General features: G+C 44.0%; 1 protein-coding gene and 1 non-coding gene across 2 annotated transcripts; one reads left to right on the forward strand and one right to left on the reverse strand.

Moving 5' to 3' along the window:
- Positions 1 to 2,878: 2,878 nt before the first annotated feature.
- Positions 2,879 to 3,019, reverse strand: LOC123762472 (U4 spliceosomal RNA). The gene has a single exon (XR_006773359.1). It is a non-coding gene; the product is annotated as a U4 spliceosomal RNA (small nuclear RNA).
- Positions 3,020 to 15,058: 12,039 nt separating this feature from the next.
- On the forward strand, positions 15,059 to 15,778 carry LOC138365829 (uncharacterized). Its single transcript, XM_069326375.1, has one exon. The coding sequence runs from the start codon at positions 15,059 to 15,061 to the stop codon at positions 15,776 to 15,778; it is 720 nt and encodes a 239-aa protein (XP_069182476.1).
- Positions 15,779 to 20,572: the final 4,794 nt, after the last annotated feature.

Consider the following 20,572-nt stretch of genomic DNA (forward strand, 5'->3'; position numbering starts at 1 on the left):
CGCAAATGCTTTCGATAAATGTGACCATGGCGTGATAGCACACAAAATGAAGTCAATGGGAATAACCGGTAAAGTAGGACGCTGGATACTCAGTTTTCTGTCAAACAGGACTCAGCGAGTAACGGTCAACCATATAAAATCTAGTCCAAGTGCAGTTAAAAGCTCTGTACCTCAGGGTACAGTCCTTGCACCGCTGCTTTTACTTATTCTCATATCAGATATAGACAAAAATACAAGTCACAGCTTCGTATCATCCTTTGCAGTTGACACAAAAATCAGTATGAAAATTACCTCGGCTGAGGACATTGAAAAACTTCAAGCTGATATAAATAAAGTTTTCGACTGGGCATCAGAAAATAACATGATGTTTAACAGTGATAAATTCCAGGTACTCAGGTACGGTAAAAATGAGGACCTTAAACATAATACAGAGTACAAAACACAATCAAATGTACCCATAGTAAAAAAACAGCATGTAAAGGATTTGGGAATAATAATGTCTGACGACCTAACGTTTAAGGAGCATAACCAAGCAAATATTGCGACAGCCAGAAAAATGATAGGATGGATTACGAGAACTTTCAAATCCAGGGATCCCATCACAATGGTTGTACTCTTCAAGTCACTTGTGTTGTCCCGTCTTGAGTACTGCTCAGTACTCACTTCCCCCTTCAGAGCAGGAGAGATTGCTGAAATAGAGGGAATACAGAGAACATATACGGCACGCATAGACGCAATAAAGCACCTAAATTATTGAGATCGTCTCAAAGCCCTCCAAATGTACTCACTAGAAAGAAGACGAGAGAGATATCAAATAATATACACCTGGAAGATACTGGAGGGCCAAGTACCAAATCTACACAGTAAAATAACAACGTACTGGAGTGAACGATATGGAAGAAAATGTAGAATAGAACCAGTGAAGAGCAGAGGTGCCATAGGCACAATCAGAGAACACTGTATAAACATCAGAGGTCCGCGGTTGTTCAACGTCCTCCCAGCAAGCATAAGAAATATTGCCGGAACAACCGTGGACATTTTCAAGAGGAAACTAGATTTATTCCTCCAAGGAGTGCCGGACCAACCGGGCTGTGGTGGGTATGTGGGCCTGCGGGCCGCTCCAAGCAACAGCCTAGTGGACCAAACTCTCACAAGTCAAGCCTGGCCTCGGGCCGGGCTTGGGGAGTAGAAGAACTCCCAGAACCCCATCAACCAGGTAATCAACCAGCCTGGCGCTACTTGGAACTAGTTCCGAGTAGCTGAATCTATAACAACAACAACAATAATAACTAGTCTACTTTCAAAGCTATTGCTTTGAGCTATTGGGCATTTATCTAACCACTGAATACCTTAAGCTCAATAGTGGTGGAGTTATTTTCTGTGACTCTAAAAGTGCTCTGCAGTCCTTAAATAACCCATCACAATGTATTTCGGAAGTAGCTTGTAATATTAAATGGAATGTAATTTTTGCCAATGATAATAACTCTTGTATAAAATTTGTGTGGATCCCATCCCATGTTGGAGTTGGAAAACATGACTTTGAAGATCGATTGGTCAATGAGGCTTGCAGGAAAGAAAACATTGATTATGACTTTGGACTATCTAATGCAATTATTAGAAACATACAAATTAAAAAAATTAATTCAGATTTAGAAGAACTAAGAAATGCCCAGAGACCTGAAAGCTGCAGTATTAAAAGTTATGACAAGTTTTGTAATATTAGGTATTTATATGGTCAGCACAGTAACCAGACCAGCCAATGTGATGTAGTCATTGCGCGAATTCGCCTTGACTATAGACACATCTGGCACGTTAGTGAGGCTGTGCCGCTACCTGAATACTCAGATTGTAAACTCTGTGATAAACCTTTAATGTATTCACTAGAACACTATATTGTTGAATGAGAAACCGTAAAGGACTTTAGACCTGGCCTCTTGTACCACCAACTGTGTAACTATTTTATTGACTCAGGTGTTCTGAACGACATCCTAACAATTTAACCAAAATTTTCTTGTCCATTTTAAAGAATGAAGAACAATTTTTATTTATATTACTTCTAAGCTGCATCACTTATGAACCCATCCCTGCCCTTGTGTGCCAGTGCACGAGAGAAAGTTGTTTTCACATATCCATACATTAAAACATTGATTGTAACCATGATATATATGTACTTCCGCCTGCAGTTTAGACCTATTGTCTTATGTTATGACCCTCTGTCCTGCGTGACAATGAATACCAGCATTATCCTCACTTCAATAAGACTTAATCGAAATCCTCAGATTAGGCAAAATTGTAATTAATTTTGTCAATATAGATGTTAATAATAATACTCGCCTGGCGCTTCGCAACCGCTTTGGCCTTGGTTCGTATACTGGCTGGGAAGGATTGACTGGGTGCCAATCCTTAACTGTAGCCTCTGTTCACCCAGCAGTAACAGAGTATCTGGTTGTTAAACGATTTGGCGGGTCATCTTTGGGGGAAAAAATTAGGATTAAGGACTTTTCCGAAACGCTATGCTGCTAATGGCTTTACAAGTATATATAAATAAAAATTAGCTTTTTAATATATATAAACAAAATAAAAAGGGTAATTTTGTTTTGATCCTGGTTATATTCTGGAGTTCCATGTAATTAGATCCAAGTACTGACAAGTTAACACGTGTCTGATATAATTATATGGTTTTAGGTTAAGTTAAATTGTCCCTTAGGGAATCGTAGACATTACCACAAGTATGCTGTATGTGAATCTCCTCTCCTGCCTATGTGGAGTCAGCGAGGTATCGTAAGATCTATAATATAATATAACAATATATTTATAATATAACATAAATCCTAATTATTAAATTTTCTATAAGTGAGACAACTGTATCATATTGAAGCCCTTGAACGGGCTAACAAAAACTGCCGTAGCCGACGCTTTAACACGCAGACCCAGCGTGGTATTGGTTAAAGTTTTCAACTAGCAATAATCGCACCTCGGATGTACCTCATTGGTTACGATACTGCCACTGCGCAAAGCTAACTGGTATTTGGGCAATGAATACCAGCCTCAGAGCACTGTGGACCACACTATTTCACATGTACTCTATGTTCTTATATTCGCCATGTTGATATTCATATAAATTCATTCTTATATTAATATTTAAGGAACTTTTGCCTGTATTAATTATCATACATATGTTAAAATAAATGACTAGACACTTGTTGATGTTATGTAAACAATAATTGTTCTGCACAGTCTCCGCTCCTTGATCATTTGTGTAAGAAAACGCACAGAAGTTTGGAGGACTAACTTAAGAATCGTTTGAAATCATAATTTTTTAACTTTTACTTAATAATAATGTAGCGAGTAGATTATCCTAATAATATACCCGCTCCAAATGCATTGGCCTAATGAGAGAAGCAAAGCTCTTCTTAGTACTAGTTATGGAACTCAAACCTTTCCCTACTTCCAGTAAATATTCCTGTCAACCTTTGGAGAACGGTGAGGTGTTGCCCGAGCATATAAGCAGCAGAGTAGCGAATAATAACTTTACGGGCTCACCGTAGCCCAATCTACGGGCTCACCTTAGCCTGTGCTACATGGACACTTCGTCCTGAGTAGCTAAATCTGAAACAACAACAACGAATAATAACTACGGGAGACATCTTCCGTCACGCAGGGTGCAGTCGCACTTCCACAGATCTCCAGTATCAGCTCTTGATACTGGTAATGGCTCAAAAGGGCCACCACTTATGGGCTATTCATGCCCGTGCCACCTTTGGATGGCTTAATCTTTATCAATCAATATGTAACGATTCTATTGTTACGTAAAGTATGGTGACAAATAAACACAGACACTAAGATACTATATATATATTTGGTCGAATATACAGAAGTACACAGGTGATACTTTGGTGTGAGTTGAGCGCACTGAGCGTCGGTACAGTATCTCGCAAGTGTCTGCTCTAGACCACACTTGAAAGTAGACTAGTTAATGTTTGCTATTCTGCTGCTTATATGCTCGGGCAACACCTCACCGTGTTGCTCGGGCAACGCCTCACCTCATTCATCTCCAAAGGTTGACAGGAATATTAACAATGCATTTGGAGCGAGTATATTATTGGGATAATCTACTCGCTACAGAACTCCCCCTCCCAGGGGATGAAAGGAAAAATACTTGATCAAGGAACTTAGCTGGTCGGTGAATTGTACGCCCTGCTCGCGTTACATAACCATCAAAGTTAACTTCCTCCTCTTCGCTGATGTCATCTAACTGGGGTCGTAGGGTAGGAGGTCGCACTGGATCGTCCGTCGTCGTAGGATCAGGTTGTGGTGCGGCTGGTAACTGGGGTTGTAGGGTGGGAGGTCGTTGTCGTAGGTGGCGGTGCTGCTGGTAACTGTGGTCGAAAAGTGAACTGCGTAGTCGGCGGATGTGTCTCTGGATTTAGCAGTGTCGCAGACGTTGAGACGAAGCCTGGAGCAGAGCAGAGAGCTGAGTGAGGCCGGAGTCGTGGAGCTCTATGTAGGAGAGCGTGGCGGCTCGATTGAGAATTGTGAGTGTCTGAATTCGGGGAGCGAGAGCGTGGCGGCTCGATGCGGTCGTAGTCTGCTGTCTGCTCTGTGTCGAAGCTGTAGCGTCTTGGGTTGATTAGGACTGTACACGCCGAGTACTACATTGTTGACTGTGGAAATTGTAGTCTGGTACCAAAAGATGTAGGCAGTGTGTGGACAAGCTCGGTGTAGCAGGAGAGAAGAATGTGCATAATTATTGCGTCCTTGGGTCGCTGGTGCAGCATTTAGATCCGGGGCGGATGGGCTCGGGCACCAGGACATTAGGAGGTAATGTAGGCACGTAGTTAGGACAACGAGGTAATCACATCTAGAGCTGAATTGTCCTGAAGGCGACGAAGTGTCGGAAACGCAAGCTGTAAGTCCTGTACTGCGCAAAGGGCTTGAGTCAGCCGAGTATCAAAATGCAGTGTAGATGCATCTGATGACAGAGCAGCTGTCGTGGGCGTAGGACAAGCAGTGCCCTGGCAGCGACGGAGAGTCGGCAGGACAAGCTGTAGATCCAACATGATGTAATCATTGATGAGGCTGTCAGATAAGTGAGTAACGATCGTGGAGCAGCAAGCCGTAGTAGATGAAAATGCAGAGATGGACGCGATGAAAATCATAGGCAGTGGTGTTGGGTGCTGTGGCGAGGGTGTTGGCAGTGTTCCATCACAGCAAACAGTAGCAGTAGAGGTCCAGTGAGAGTCCATGTTGTAGTCCATCGTGGCTGGGTAGCGTCGAAACTCTCTGGGGTCACCAATGTAACGGTTCTATTGTTACGTAAAGTATGGTGACAAATAAACACAGACACTAAGATACTATATATATATTTGGTCGAATATACAGAAGTACACAGGTGATACTTTGGTGTGAGTTGAGCGCACTGAGCGTCGGTACAGTATCTCGCAAGTGTCTGCTCTAGACCACACTTGAAAGTAGACTAGTTAATGTTTGCTATTCTGCTGCTTATATGCTCGGGCAACACCTCACCGTGTTGCCCGGGCAACGCCTCACCTCATTCATCTCCAAAGGTTGACAGGAATATTAACAATGCATTTGGAGCGAGTATATTATTGGGATAATCTACTCGCTACAAATCTATCGAATAATAACTAGTCTACTTTTTTCAAACACACACACAATTCACCCAGTGAGCCAACTCCACGCTGACTTTGTCTCCAGTAGCACAGAGCATCACCTTCACTCACCAGACCACTCCACAAGTGATCATTTGAATTTCATCATGGAATTCCAATTGACTTATAATCGATCCAGCAATGCTGCTCAGTGTAGGAAAAGACCATCGATAATGGATACTAGTTCTGAAAGTGACGGCGAGTGGCATCACGTGAATAAGTCTAACAGGACAAGCCACTCCATGACGACCCATCGCCCATTAATCTTTCCAGCTTCTCCAGCTCTCCCAGCGCCTCAGACTAGATCTACGCTTCCAATCTTCAAAGTGCAGCACACGGAAGGTAAGTCTTCCTACGCTACTGTAGTGGACCTGGAAAAAGAGTACCCCCAGCTCCAGGTCAGAGCAATACCTAATCTCAAAGGAGAATACATTCTGAGGCCTAAAGACGAGTCGGCCGCTACGATTCTAAAAAATTACGCAAAATGTGAGGAACTGAAACCAGAGGATAAAATAAGTAAAATCATTGTCCTCCACTATCCCTTGCATATGGCCCTTGGCCATCTCGAAAAGCTGAACTATGTGGTGTCAGCAGAGAGATGCCAAGTAAGAACCACAAAACAGGAAACTCGACAAGTCCTTCTCACAGTAAGAGGACGGATCCCGGAGAAACTTGACCTTGGAATCTTGGGTGTGTTCCAACACAGGCCTTACACCCCAGAACCCCTAAGATGCTTTAGATGTCAGAGATTTGGGCATCACAAAGATGGCTGCCAACGCCCAGTGAGGTGCGGAGTCTGCAGCCAGCCCCATGATACAAAAACATGTATTGATAAATTCAAGGCAAACCACACTGTTCAGGCAAAATGCCCAAATTGTTCCAAGGCACATCATGCCTGGAACTTGAAATGCCCTGAAAGGCTCAAAAGGCTTCAAACGAACCCCACCACGCCTACAGCGGAGCCGAAACCCCCACCAAAACGAATACCAGCTCCCATGCCCACTAAAACCGCGTGGGGTCTACCCATTCAGGAAGAGGGGGCACACGGCCCTTCACCATCGGCCATGGTGAAGGGTGAGAAGACAGTACAGGACAAAAAGAAAGATGGCGGACACAAGAATCATGTTCAAAACAGTCGGCCTCCCATTTCATCCAGCAAGCACACTGGGGCCAATAGGAGTAGCAATTCCAGTGTCAAAGTTACCACCGAGAAGGGTCTAAAAGCTACTAGGCCCCAAACCTGCACAACATTAAATAGTGCTCCCACTGAACTGGACGCTCTCTGGCCAATGCTCAAAACTTTGGTCACTGAGTTGATCGAAAGTCTGCTGTTTTCACATGGAATCAAGCAAACCACAGAGACTCGGAAGACAATTGAGCACAAGCTCAAAAAATTCGAAGATGTAATATCCACACCGTCAAGACAGCAGGGCAGGAGACACCCCCCTAAAAAACAGATAGAGTCCAGCTCGTCGGAAAGCGACATTGATGAGTCAATTTCAGGTCCACTAAGAACCTATACACCAATTGCAACTTCCATGGCGTGTTCATCAGACTCCATGGATACCACGGAATTATCAGCAAATTCCAAGAACCTAGAGGTCTAAAGATCCTGCAATGGAATGCGCAAGGACTGCGCACTAAATTGCAACACTTGCAATGCATAGCAGCAACCAAGGGCATAGACATCCTGATACTACAGGAGAGCTTGCTTCGAGCCGGATTAGAACCTAAAATCTCAGGCTATCGAGGCTTCTTCCATCCATGGATCAATGGGCAATCCAGGGGATGTGCAATCTATGTAAAATGTGACCTGATCTCCAAATCCATAACCAGCCCACCCAATTGTGGAGCAGGGACAGAGGTAATGGGAGTAACCATTGAGCTAAGACACGACAAACTTGAAGTGTTCAATGTGTACAGGTCTCCACAAGCCGAAATGGATCTCTCTGTGTTATTTGGACACGCGACAACAACAAACACAATCATTTGTGGAGATTTTAATGCCCATCATCGATTGGCACTGGGCTCGAACAAAACAAATGAAGCCGGCATACACATTACACATCTACTGGACCAGCTTCCAGAAATACAAATCCTAAACAAGAATGAACCTACCCACATCCAAGGAGGCAGATTAGATCTAACCTTCGTTTCAGCCTCCCTAAGAGATGCAGCAACATGGTCAGTTGAGCCCACACTGACAAGCGACCACTATGGGGTCCAAATTGATCTTCAGTTAGACCTACCCACCCCACCTCCGCCTCCATCTGAAGCCTGGAACTTTGCTTTAGCAAACTGGGACCGATTTCAAAACCTCATTTCAGAGTGGCAAAGAAACTATGATCTTCCCGAAGACATTAATCTGGCAGAACAAGAATTTGTCAAAGCGATTCAAAGTGCAGCCAACCACTCAATCCCACTGAAAAAACAGTCCACCGGACACCATAAAGATCATTGGTACTATTGCGAACGTGTCAAAGAACTCAACCATAGACTCAATAGAACAAGAAAGCTATACAAAAAGCAGTCAAGTGACCGCAACAGGATCTTACTTTGTGAGGTCAAGGAACATGTACATCGAGAGACCAGACAAATAAAAGAACAAAAGTGGCTGGAATGGTGTTCACACCTGAATGAACACACCTCTCTCGGAGAGATGTGGCAGCAAATTCACCGAGCCAAAGGGAATAAAACACCTAAAGCTCCACACCCCAAGGATCCTCAACAGGAAGCCGAAGTACTGGCAACCAGGTTTGCAGAGAGAGCAGCCAGCAATCAACTTCCACCAGATGTATTAGCAGTACAGACCGGACTAGAGGAAGAAAGGTGGCACAGAATCCTTACAGCATGTGAAGAAGTCTCTGACACTAGTGCCCCCTTCACACTGGATGAGCTCAATCGGGCTAAGAAAAACTCCAAGGATACATCCCCTGAAGCAGACAAAATAACCTATAAAATGATTAGAAACCTCGGCCCAGAGGGAGACGCTGCATACCTAAGGTTAATTAATTTAGCCTGGACTTCTCAAACTAGACCTTCTGCTTGGAATAGAGCAGACATAGTGCCGATCCCAAAACCCAAAGATCCAGCTAATCCCAGGCCCATCTCTCTCCAAAGCTGTGCAGCCAAGACGGCTGACAGAATGGCACTCAACAGACTGGAGTGGAAAATGCCTAAACTGCACCATGATATGTATGCCTATAGAAGAGGGGTTGGCACAGTGGAATGTATTACAACTCTGTTAGCCCACTTGAATGACAGACCAGGAATGCTGATATTCCTGGACCTTGAAAAAGCCTTTGAACTGGCTAGCGCCCCAGCTATTCTCTGCTGCCTCATTGACAAAGAGGTCAGAGGTAACCTGCTCTCATGGACCAAAAACTGTCTCATATACAGAGAAGCAAGAGTAAAACTTCATGGCAAAGTCTCTGAGTACAAAAGACATGAAAATGGTACACCGCAAGGAGGTATTCTCAGCCCTCTTCTCTTCAACTGTTTAATGGAAAGAATAATGAGGTTGAAACTCCCACATCACTGCAGGCTGCTAAACTACGCGGACGACTTTGTCATCATCATAAAAGGAAGGGATGCGGCGCCCCTTGCACCCAAATGCTTGGACTGCATCAGTAAAGAGGCAAAACAGATTGGGATCAAACTCAACCCCTCAAAGTCAAAGGCCATGCCCATAAAAATAGCGAAGCCCAACATCCAACTCACAATACAGGGTCAACCAATTGAATGGGTCGACACCTATCAGTATCTAGGAATAATCCTGGACACATGAATTTTAATGCTGAGGTCACTTACTTGAGAGAGCGAACTACGGCCCGGACGGCAATCCTCAGGTCGCTAACCTCCCTTTCTGGAGGAGCCAATCTGCAAGTCCTTCGCACATACTATGTACAGGCAGTCAGATCAGTGATCGATTATGCCGCACCTGCACTCACAAATCTATCACACCAACAGTGGAAAAAGCTTGAAACTGCCCAAAACAATGCTATGAGAGCTGCACTGGGAGCCCCCATGTGGACCAGGCTTGAAACTCTTAGACTGGAGACGGGTTTGCCCTCTCTACAAGAAAGAATATCACAAAGGACAGCTACAATTATCAGTAAGATAATTATTTCTTCTGATCCAATCCCAGTACGGCAGGCCTTGGTGGTTGGACTAGGCCAAAACAATGGAAACTCTTGGGTTGCAAGAGCAGGAAAAGTCCTAAACAGACTACATTTAAAAAACATGATTCTTGATAGAGAGGGTGATCATCCACACCCAAATTACACTCCTTCCGCGCCGTGGGAAGAGCCTACCTTCAAAATAGTAATAGAAAGTCTCCCAATGAAAAAGACTGCCTATGATCCGACAATCCTAAGGCGCATAATAGAAGAGCAAATGTATAGCATAGCAGTAGCAGGAGCCACCCACATCTTCACAGGCGGATCGGTGGACACATAATATGAGAGTGCTAGCGCTGCTCTTTGCACGACCAGCGTACAGGCATATTGGAGACTGGGAGGACTAGTATCATCAACCCAAACTGAGCTGTTTGCCATACAACAGGCATTCGCATATGTGATTGCACAAAACACTCAAAATGCAATCATACACACAGACTCAAAAGCTGCACTTCAAATACTAGGACAAAAACAGTGGAAAGATAACATGGAAATAATTACCACCATTTTGTATCTTGGAGCAGCCGCTAAAGGCAAAGGACTCAACATAACTTTAAACTGGATCCCATCCCATGTTGGAATCCCATTAAATGAAAAAGCTGATGAAATTGCTAAATTGGCAACTCGTCATCCAGTGATACATAAAACAATTCAACCCAGCCTAGAGAACATAAAAAACATCGTCACCAAAAAACTCTCACATCTCAACAAAGCCTACCTACACCAGAGAATAGCTGAAGGTTCGCCATCTGCAACATGGTATCTTCAGGGAACCAAATTAGAAAGGTTAAATATCCCAAAAGGAATCCACAGGGAAATAGCAGTTAGGTTATATAGACTACGTCTAGGTTACAGATGCAACTGGGAGATTGGTGAACCCCGACAGAGAGAGTGCATCTTCTGCCAAACTGTCACAGAAAAGCCATTACTTCACTATCTTCTGGAATGTGAAGTAACCAATGACCTTAGAAGAGCTTTAAGAGTTCCTGAATCATGCAGTGGCCACCCTGAAGCCATCAACACAGCCACTCTCCTGGTCAACAAAGGTGTCCAGCAGCTGGACACCCTCATAAAGACTGTGAAGCAGTATCCTCCCCCGCGATAACAGCTTGATGGTAAAATGCAACCTCAGAATACTGAGAAAAAAAAATGTACCACTTACGGGCTATTCATGCCCGTGCCACCTCTTGGGTGGCTTAATCTTTATCAATCAATCTATCTAGTCTACTTTCAAGTGTGGTCTAGAACAGACACTTGCGAAATACTGTACCGACTCTCAGTGCGCTCAACTCACACCATTGCCCTAAGAACATAAGAACATAAGAACAAAGGTAACTGCAGAAGGCCTATTGGCCCATACGAGGCAGCTCCTATTCTATAACCACCCAATCCCTCTCATATACTTGTCCAACCCGTGCTTGAAACAATCGAGGGACCCCACCTCCACAATGTTACGCGGCAATTGGTTCCACAAATCAACAACCCTGTTACTGAACCAGTATTTACCCAAGTCTTTCCTAAATCTAAACTTATCCAATTTATATCCATTGTTTCGTGTTCTGTCCTGTGTTGATACTTTTAATACCCTATTAATATCCCCCCGGTTATGTCCATTCATCCACTTGTAAACCTCTATCATGTCACCCCTAACTCTTCGCCTTTCCAGTGAATGCAACTTAAGCTTTGTTAATCTTTCTTCATATGAAAGATTTCTAATTTGGGGAATTAACTTAGTCATCCTACGCTGGACACGTTCAAGTGAATTTATATCCATTCTATAATATGGCGACCAAAACTGAACTGCATAATCTAAATGGGGCCTAACTAGAGCAAGATATAGCTTGAGAACCACACCAGGTGTCTTGTTACTAACGCTGCGATTAATAAATCCAAGTGTCCGATTTGCCTTATTACGAACATTTATGCATTGATCCTTTTGTTTTAAATTCTTACTAATCATAACTCCCAGATCCCTTTCGCAATCCGACTTCGCAATCACAACACCATCTAGCTCGTATCTTGTAACTCTATCATCATTACCTAACCTCAGAACTTTACATTTATCAGCATTAAACTGCATCTGCCAATCCTTTGACCATTTCAAAACCCTATCTAGATCAACTTGAAGTGATAGTGAGTCCTCCTCCGAATTAATTTCCCTACCGATTTTCGTATCATCGGCAAATTTGCAAATGTTGCTACTCAAACCTGAATCTAAATCATTTATATATATTATAAACAACAGAGGTCCCAGGACAGAGCCTTGAGGCACTCCACTTACAACATTTTCCCACTCTGACTTGATTCCATTTATACTAACTCTCTGTTTCCTTTGGTATAGCCATGCCCTAATCCAGTTTAATATAGCACCCCCAATACCATGAGACTCTATTTTTTTAATCAGTCTTTCATGTGGCACTGTATCAAAAGCTTTGCTAAAGTCAAGGTATACAACATCGCAATCCTTACCACTATCAACTGCCTCAACAATGCTAGAATAAAAAGATAACAAATTTGTTAAACATGAACGGCCATTTATAAAACCATGTTGCGACTCAATTATTAATTTATGTTTTTCAAGATGAAGACGAATTTTATTTGCTATTATAGATTCGAGTAACTTTCCCACAATAGACGTTAGGCTAATTGGTCGATAGTTAGACGCAAGTGATCTATCTCCTTTCTTAAAAACTGGTATCACATTAGCAACTTTCCAAAACTCTGGCACTCTGCCTGACTCTATTGATTTATTAAATATGGTTGACAGTGGGTCACAAAGCTCCTCTTTGCATTCTTTAAGCACCCTGGCAAACACTTCATCCGGCCCTGGGGATTTGTTTGGTTTGAGTTTTACTATTTGTTTAAGAACATCCTCCCTGGTAACTGCTAAACTCGTCAACCTGTCCTCGTCCCCACCCACATAGACTTGTTCGGCTGAAGGCATATTGTTAAGTTCCTCTTTAGTAAATACAGATACAAAATATTTATTAAAAATACTACTCATCTCTTCATCACTATCTGTTATTTGACCTGTCTCAGTTTTTAATGGACCTATCCTTTCCCTAGTCTTAGTACGATATAACTGAAAAAACCCTTTAGGATTTGTCTTTGCTTGCCCTGCTATGCGAACTTCATAGTTTCTTTTTGCTTTCCTTATCTCTTTTTTAACATTTCTAACCAGTTGTACGAATTCCTGTTCTAAAGTGACCTCCCCATTTTTAATCCTTTTGTACCAAGCTCACTTTTTACCTATAAGGTTCTTCAAATTCTTTGTTATCCACTTTGGGTCATTAGTATTCGATCTATTCAATTTGTATGGTATACTACGTTCCTGTGCTTTGTTTAGAATATTCTTAAATAAGTTATATATTGAATCCACATCGAAATCCCCATTTAAGTCACCTATCGCTGGGTTCATGTCTCGCTCCAAGACCGGCCCACACCCCATACCCAAGACTTTCCAATCAATTTGACCCAAAAAATTTCTTAGGCTATTAAAATCAGCTTTTCGAAAATCTGGCACTTTAACAGAATTTTCTCCTACTGGTCTATTCCATTCTATGCTAAATCTGATTTCTTTGTGATCACTGCTCCCTAGCTCACTCCCTATTTCGATGTCATTAATTTGCGTTTCCCTGTTAGTTAACACTAAATCTAAAATATTATTTTCCCGTGTTGGTTCCTTAATGTGTTGCGTAAGAAAGCAATCGTCAATTAATTCTAGAAAATCTTCTGCTTCACTATTCCCTGTTTTGTTCAACCAGTTTATTCCGCTAAAATTAAAGTCACCCATGACATAAATACTGTTAGATCTAGATGCTCTAGATATTTCATCCCATAGATGCTTTGCTTCCATTCTGTCTAAATTTGGTGGCCTATATATTACTCCTATTATAATATTATTAGCTTTTTCGTTTAATTCAATCCAAATAGTTTCTGTGTGTGGCTCTGTTTTGATTCCCTCTTTGAGACTACATTTCAAATTGTCCCTAACATATATGGCTACTCCACCTCCTCGTCTAATATATCTATCTGTGTGAAATAGTTTAAATCCATATATTTGATATTCAGCTAATAGTTCTCTATTTTCTACATTCATCCACGTTTCGGTAAGTGCAATAATATCTATTTTTTCTGTGCAGACAAGAGCATTTAATTCGTTAATTTTATTTCTTAGACTTCTACTGTTAGTGTAATATACCCTAAGTGAATTGTTATTTTGCGGACCTTTTCTTTCCCTGATCGTTTTGCCAATTCCTTTCTCCCACAAACACATACTTTTATTACCTCCTTCCTCCAAATCAATTCACAAAATAATGAACAAGATAATAAATCAGAGTTAATATGTGAGCGAAAAATCGGACGACGAGTGCTTTAAATAGGCTTCACTGGGCGAAAAATTTACAGATACAACAAACGTCTTTTTAATTCATTTGTGTAAACTAAGTTGAGAGTATGAATAATCCGACACAAATGTGTAGTGTTAGAAAACAGGAACCAATTCAAATTGAATGGTAAAGACTGGAGCGTGAAAGTCAATAAACCACAAGACTGAGATGGTCTGGTCCTGATGAATGAATGAATGAATGTGGTGAAGAGTGTATTCAGCCAATATAAGGATCGTGAAACTGACATACTGTCCCGTTTTCCCGCCCTCCAAGGTATCACCTGCGTACTTCTGTATACTCGACCAATTATATATATTCTCTTGGTGTTTGTGTTTATTGTCACCATCATTTACGTAACAATAGAACCGTTACATTGATGACCCAGTGAGTGAAGAGAACACCTAGTCGCAAACTAAATCTTCGTCATGGATTTATCTACCAGGTTTCCAGCATACAACGCAGATGAACCAGAATTTTGGTTCATGCAGATGGAGGCTATTTTCGACCTTCACGAAATTACGACTGAGAAAGCCCGATATGCGTGTACCCTGCCAACACTTTCCTCGGAGGCGATGCACACTGCCTCCGCTGTCATCACGGCACCATTACCAGACACCAGGACGTACACCGCATTGAATGCCGCATTCAACAAAGGGACCAACTGCTCACTGACAAAAGATTAGCAGAGAAAACACCAGCCCAGCTTCTGCGGCATATTCAGTATGTAATGCTTACTGAAACTGGTCCAGCGCCCAGCGAGATTGTGAGATCATTCTGGATACAACTCTGTCCAAAACACATTCAACGGGTCCTATTCAGTATGGCTGACGACACCCCATTAGCCCAGCTGGTTACACATGCAGACCGGCTTCTTACGACGTCTGATAACGCTACGCTGTACCACCTCAGTGATACACAGCAGACCACAGACACCCAACAACTCGACATCCTCCAAAACCGGCGTTTCTTCCGCCCAGGGAGGACGTACAATGCGAATCCAGTATCAGGATCTAGGCGACAGCGAAAACACCGAGGAGAGTTTTGTTCTTACCACCAGAGGTTCGGACACCAAGCCCACAACTGTAGGGCTCCTTGTTCCTATGTCGGGAAACTACTTCGGCGGGGACTGTTAACTGCCAGTAACCCCGCCATTTCAAACACTACACTGCTCTACATATCTGACATCATAACCAAACGCCGTTTCCTCGTTGACACAGGTGCAGCAGCTAGTGTGTTGCCTCCCCCACAGGTCAAACCAACCCGCACTCCTGGTTTGGAGTTACGTGCCGCCAATGGTACATCCGTCCGTACATATGAGACCCGCGCCCTGCTTCTCCATTTCGCCTCTCTAGGTAGCTTTACGTGGACTTTCCTCATAGCGGATGTGGAACAACCCATTCTTGGATGGGATTTCCTGCAACACCATCGACTTATTGTGGATCCCACAGGTGCAGTACTTCACGCCTCTCCAAGTACCTCTACACAGGTTAACAGCGTCACCCCAGTCGCATCTACGGAACTTCAAGCACTCCTGGATTAATTCAAAGATGTGACGCAACCCTTTTAGCCCTCGACCAGAAGTGCAATATACGATTACACATCACATTACTACAACGGGAGCACCTACCTTCGCCAGACCACGCCGCCTGGCACCGGAACGATTGGCGGTATCACGTGCTGAGTTCAACAAGCTACAGAAGGTATGAATAATCCGCCCTTCGAATAGTCTATGGGCTTCACCTCTCCATATGGTCCCGAAAACAGCCCCAGGGGAATGGCGCCCTTGCGTGGACTACAGGGCTCTCAACGTTCGTACTCTGCCGGATCGCTACCCAATACCACACATCCAGGATTTCTCACAGGGATTGAGCAACACAACCGTTTTTTCGAAAATTGACCTTGTGCGGGCATTTCACCAGATCCCTGTGGAACCGGCAGACATTCCGAAAACTGCGATCACAACACCTTTTGGACTGTTTGAATTCGTCCGGATGCCTTTTGGTCTACGGAATGCATCCCAGACATTCCAACGCTTCATCGATCAAGTAATTAAGGACCTTCCTTTTTGCTACGCCTACATTGACGATCTACTGGTGGCCAGTACATCACCAACAGAACATCTGTTACACCTCCGACTCCTCACCCGTCTGTGCAACTTCAGCTGGCAGCTCAACTCCGAGAAGTGTATTTTCCATGTTCCAGAGCTGGATTTCTTGGGACACCGTGTGTCAGCAGCAAGGGTCCAACCACTAGAGAAGAAAATCGAGGCAATCAAGGAATTCTCGCGCCCATCCACTCCAAAGAAGTTGCAAGAATTTCTGGGCATGGTGAATTTTTATAATCGATTCATCCCACATTGTTCGGACATCTTGCGACACTTATACGACCTCTTACGTGGTCGGAAACACAGGTCCCGTCTTCCGTTGGAATGGACTCCCCAGGCAGAGACAGCATTCACCAACATAAAACACACGCTGGCGGAATTCACCTTACTCGCACACCCAGTGTCTGACGCTCCCACTAATCTTTCTACCGACGCTTCAAAAACAGCTATTGGTGCTGTACTACAACAGCTCATTGAAGGAGAATGGCGCCCAACTGCATTCTTTTCAGTACGCCTGTCACCCACTGAAGAGAAGTACAGCACTTTTGATAGGGAACTGCTCGCCATCTACGCAGCCATACAACATTTCCGGCACTTCCTCGAGGGGCGGAACTTCCACATCCTCACAGACCACAAACCCCTCACTTATACACTGGCGGCCAAGGGTGATGCTCACTCTCCTCGAGTAGCCAACCACCTGGCATTTATCTCCCAATTTATCTCGGATATCCTCCATGTCAAAGAAACTAATAATGTCATAGCCGATGCACTGTTTCGACCCACCATAAACCAAGTCGTGAAAACCCCAGCTCAGGTAGACTATTGTGTAATCAGAAAGGCCCAACGGGAAGACCCTGATCTGCAGCGATTACGAACATCTGACACAGCTCTCCGGTTCATCGAGATTCCCATGGAAGGTGGCGGTAGTATAATCTGTGACACCTCACGGACGGAAGCACTTAGGCCCAACATTCCTGCCCAGTTTCGCTGGAATACATTCTCAACATTTCACTCCCTAGCACACCCAGGAGTACGTGCTTCCCAGAAACTACTAACGGAGTTTCCTGTGTTATACATACGACAGGAATCAATTCCGATGTTCGACGATGGACTCGCTCATGTCTCCAGTGCTAGCGAGCGAAAACACATCGTCACACAAAGAGCCCTCTTCAACAGTTCCCGTTACTACACTACACTCACTACTACACCGGGATGCTCCCGGACGCAGGTTCGAATCCTCGTCACGGCCCTTGTGGATTTGTTCATTAGTTCCCTTTACCTTCTGACCGTTTCGAGGTGGTGCATGTAGACATCGTTGGACCATTACCGTCGGCAAGAGGATGTTCTTATCTACTCACCTGCATCGATCGATTCTCCAGATGGCCGGAAGCAATCCCATTAATCAACATCTCAGCTGAGTCAGTGGTCCAGGCTTTCCTCCCTGGATGGGTCGCCCGTTTAGCAGCCCCACTGTCATCATCACCGACCAAGGACGACAGTTCGAATCATATCTATGGAAGGAACTTATGGAATTCCTCGGCACCACACATAACCGAACCACTGCATACCACCCTGAGTCGAACGGAATGGTAGAACTCTTTCATAGACAACTAAAAGCCGCCCCAAGAGCTCAAGCACGCCCTGATGATTGGATCGACAGCCAATCATTAGTCTTGGCATTCGTTCGCCCACGAAGGATGGCAGTGGATTCTCGGTAGCAGACTTAGTATACGGATCTAGCCTGCAGCTTCCGGGCGAATTCTTAACCCCGACGCCACTCATCACACCCTCAGACCCCACTTTTGTCCAGAAATTACGGGCGGCCATGGCAAGCATTCGGCCTACACGACTGCGCCAACCGAAAACTCGTGCTACATATGTGCCTCATGAGCTCCACACAACTGAACACGTGTTTGTAAGAATCGACGCTGTTCGACGCCCTCTACAGTCACCTTACGAAAGACCATTTAAAGTGGTTTCTTGAACACCGAAGTTCTTCACCATTGAACGCCGAGGACAGCGGGTAAACATCTCCATCGATTGCCTTAAACCAGCACACTGTGACGCTGCCCCAGACATCCCTCCAGAGACACATCCGCCGATAACGCCGTTCACTTTTCGACCACAGTTACCAGCAGCACCGCCACCTACGACAACGGACGACCCTGTACGACCTCCCACCCTACAACCCCAGTTACCAGCTGCACCACCATCTGATCCTACGACTACGGACGATCCAGTGCGACATCCCACCCTACGACTCAAGTTAGATGATATCAGCGAAGAGGAGGAAGTTAACTTTGAGGGTTACGCGAGCAGGGCGTACAATTCATCGACCAGCTAGGTTCCTTGATCAAGTGTTTTTTCCTTTCATCCTTTGGGAGGAGAAATTCTGTAGTGAGTAGATTATCCCAATAATATACTGGCTCCAAACACATTAGCCTAATGAGAGAAGCAAAGCTCTTCTTAGTACTAGTTATGGAACTCAAACCTTTCCGTACTTCCAGTTAATATTCCTGTCAACCTTTGGAGAACAATGAGGTGTTGCCCGAGCATATAAGCAGCAGAGTAGCGAATAATAACTACCGCAAGGAGGTATTCTCAGCCCTCTTCTCTTCAACTGTTTAATAGAAAGAATAATGAGGTTGAAACTCCCATATCACTGCAGGCTGCTAAACTACGCGGACGACTTTGTCATTATCATAAAAGGAAGGGATGCGGCGCGCCTTGCACCCAAATGCTTAGACTGCATCAGCAAAGAGGCAAAACAGATTGGGATCAAACTCAACCCCTCAAAGTCAAAGGCCATGCCCATAAAAATAGCGAAGCCCAACATCCAACTCACAATACAGGGTCAACCAATAGAATGGGTCGACACCTATCAGTATCTAGGAATCATCCTGGACACACATGAATTTTAATGCTGAGGTCACTTACTTGAGAGAGCGAACTGTGGCCCGGACGGCAATCCTCAGGTCGCTAACCTCCCTTTCTGGAGGAGCCAATCTGCAAGTTCTTCGCACATACTATGTACAGGCAGTCAGATCAGTGATCGATTATGCCGCACCTGCACTCACAAATCTATCACACCAACAGTGGAAAAAGCTTGAAGTTGCCCAAAACAATGCTATGAGAGCTGCACTGGGAGCCCCCATGTGGACCAGGCTTGAAACTCTTAGACTGGAGACGGGTTTGCCCTCTCTACAAGAAAGAATATCACAAAGGACAGCTACAATTATCAGTAAGATAATTATTTCTTCTGATCCAATCCCAGTACGGCAGGCCTTGGTGGTTGGACTAGGCCAAAACAATGGAAACTCTTGGGTTGCAAGAGCAGGAAAAGTCCTAAACAGACTACATTTAAAAAACATGATTCTTGATAGAGAGGGTGATCATCCACACCCAAATTACACTCCTTCCGCGCCGTGGGAAGAGCCTACTTTCAAAATAGTAATAGAAAGTCTTCCAATGAAAAAGGCTGCCTATGATCCGACAATCCTAAGGCGCATAATAGAAGAGCAAATGTATAGCATAGCAGTAGCAGGAGCCACCCACATCTTCACAGACGGATCGGTGGACACATAATATGAGAGTGCTAGCGCTGCTCTTTGCACGACCAGCGTACAGGCATATTGGAGACTGGGAGGACTAGTATCATCAACCCAAACTGAGCTGTTTGCCATACAACAGGCATTCGCATATGTGATTGCACAAAACACTCAAAATGCAATCATACACACAGACTCAAAAGCTGCACTTCAAATACTAGGACAAAAACAGTGGAAAGATAATGTGGAAATAATTACCACCATTTTGTATCTTGGAGCAGTCGCTAAAGGCAAAGGACTCAACATAACTTTAAACTGGATCCCATCCCATATTGGAATCCCATTAAATGAAAAAGCTGATGAAATTACTAAATTGGCCACTCGTCATCCAGTGATACATAAAACAATTCAACCCAGCCTAGAGAACATAAAAAACATCATCACCAAAAAACTCTCACATCTCAACAAAGCCTACCTGCACCAGAGAATAGCTGAAGGTTCGCCATGTGCAACATGGTATCTTCAGGCAACCAAATTAGAAAGGTTAAATATCCCAAAAGGAATCCACAGGGAAATAGCAGTTAGGTTATATAGACTACGTCTAGGTTACAGATGCAACTGGGAGATTGGTGAACCCCGACAGAGAGAGTGCATCTTCTGCCAAACTGTCACAGAAAAGCCA

The sequence above is a fragment of the Procambarus clarkii genome, chromosome 2 (assembly GCF_040958095.1).
Source record: "Procambarus clarkii isolate CNS0578487 chromosome 2, FALCON_Pclarkii_2.0, whole genome shotgun sequence".
Taxonomy (NCBI): domain Eukaryota; kingdom Metazoa; phylum Arthropoda; class Malacostraca; order Decapoda; family Cambaridae; genus Procambarus; species Procambarus clarkii.

Excerpts from the sequence above, each read along its gene's own strand:
- LOC138365829 (XM_069326375.1), top strand. The coding sequence starts at position 15,059 with ATGGCTGACGACACCCCATTAGCCCAGCTGGTTACACATGCAGACCGG.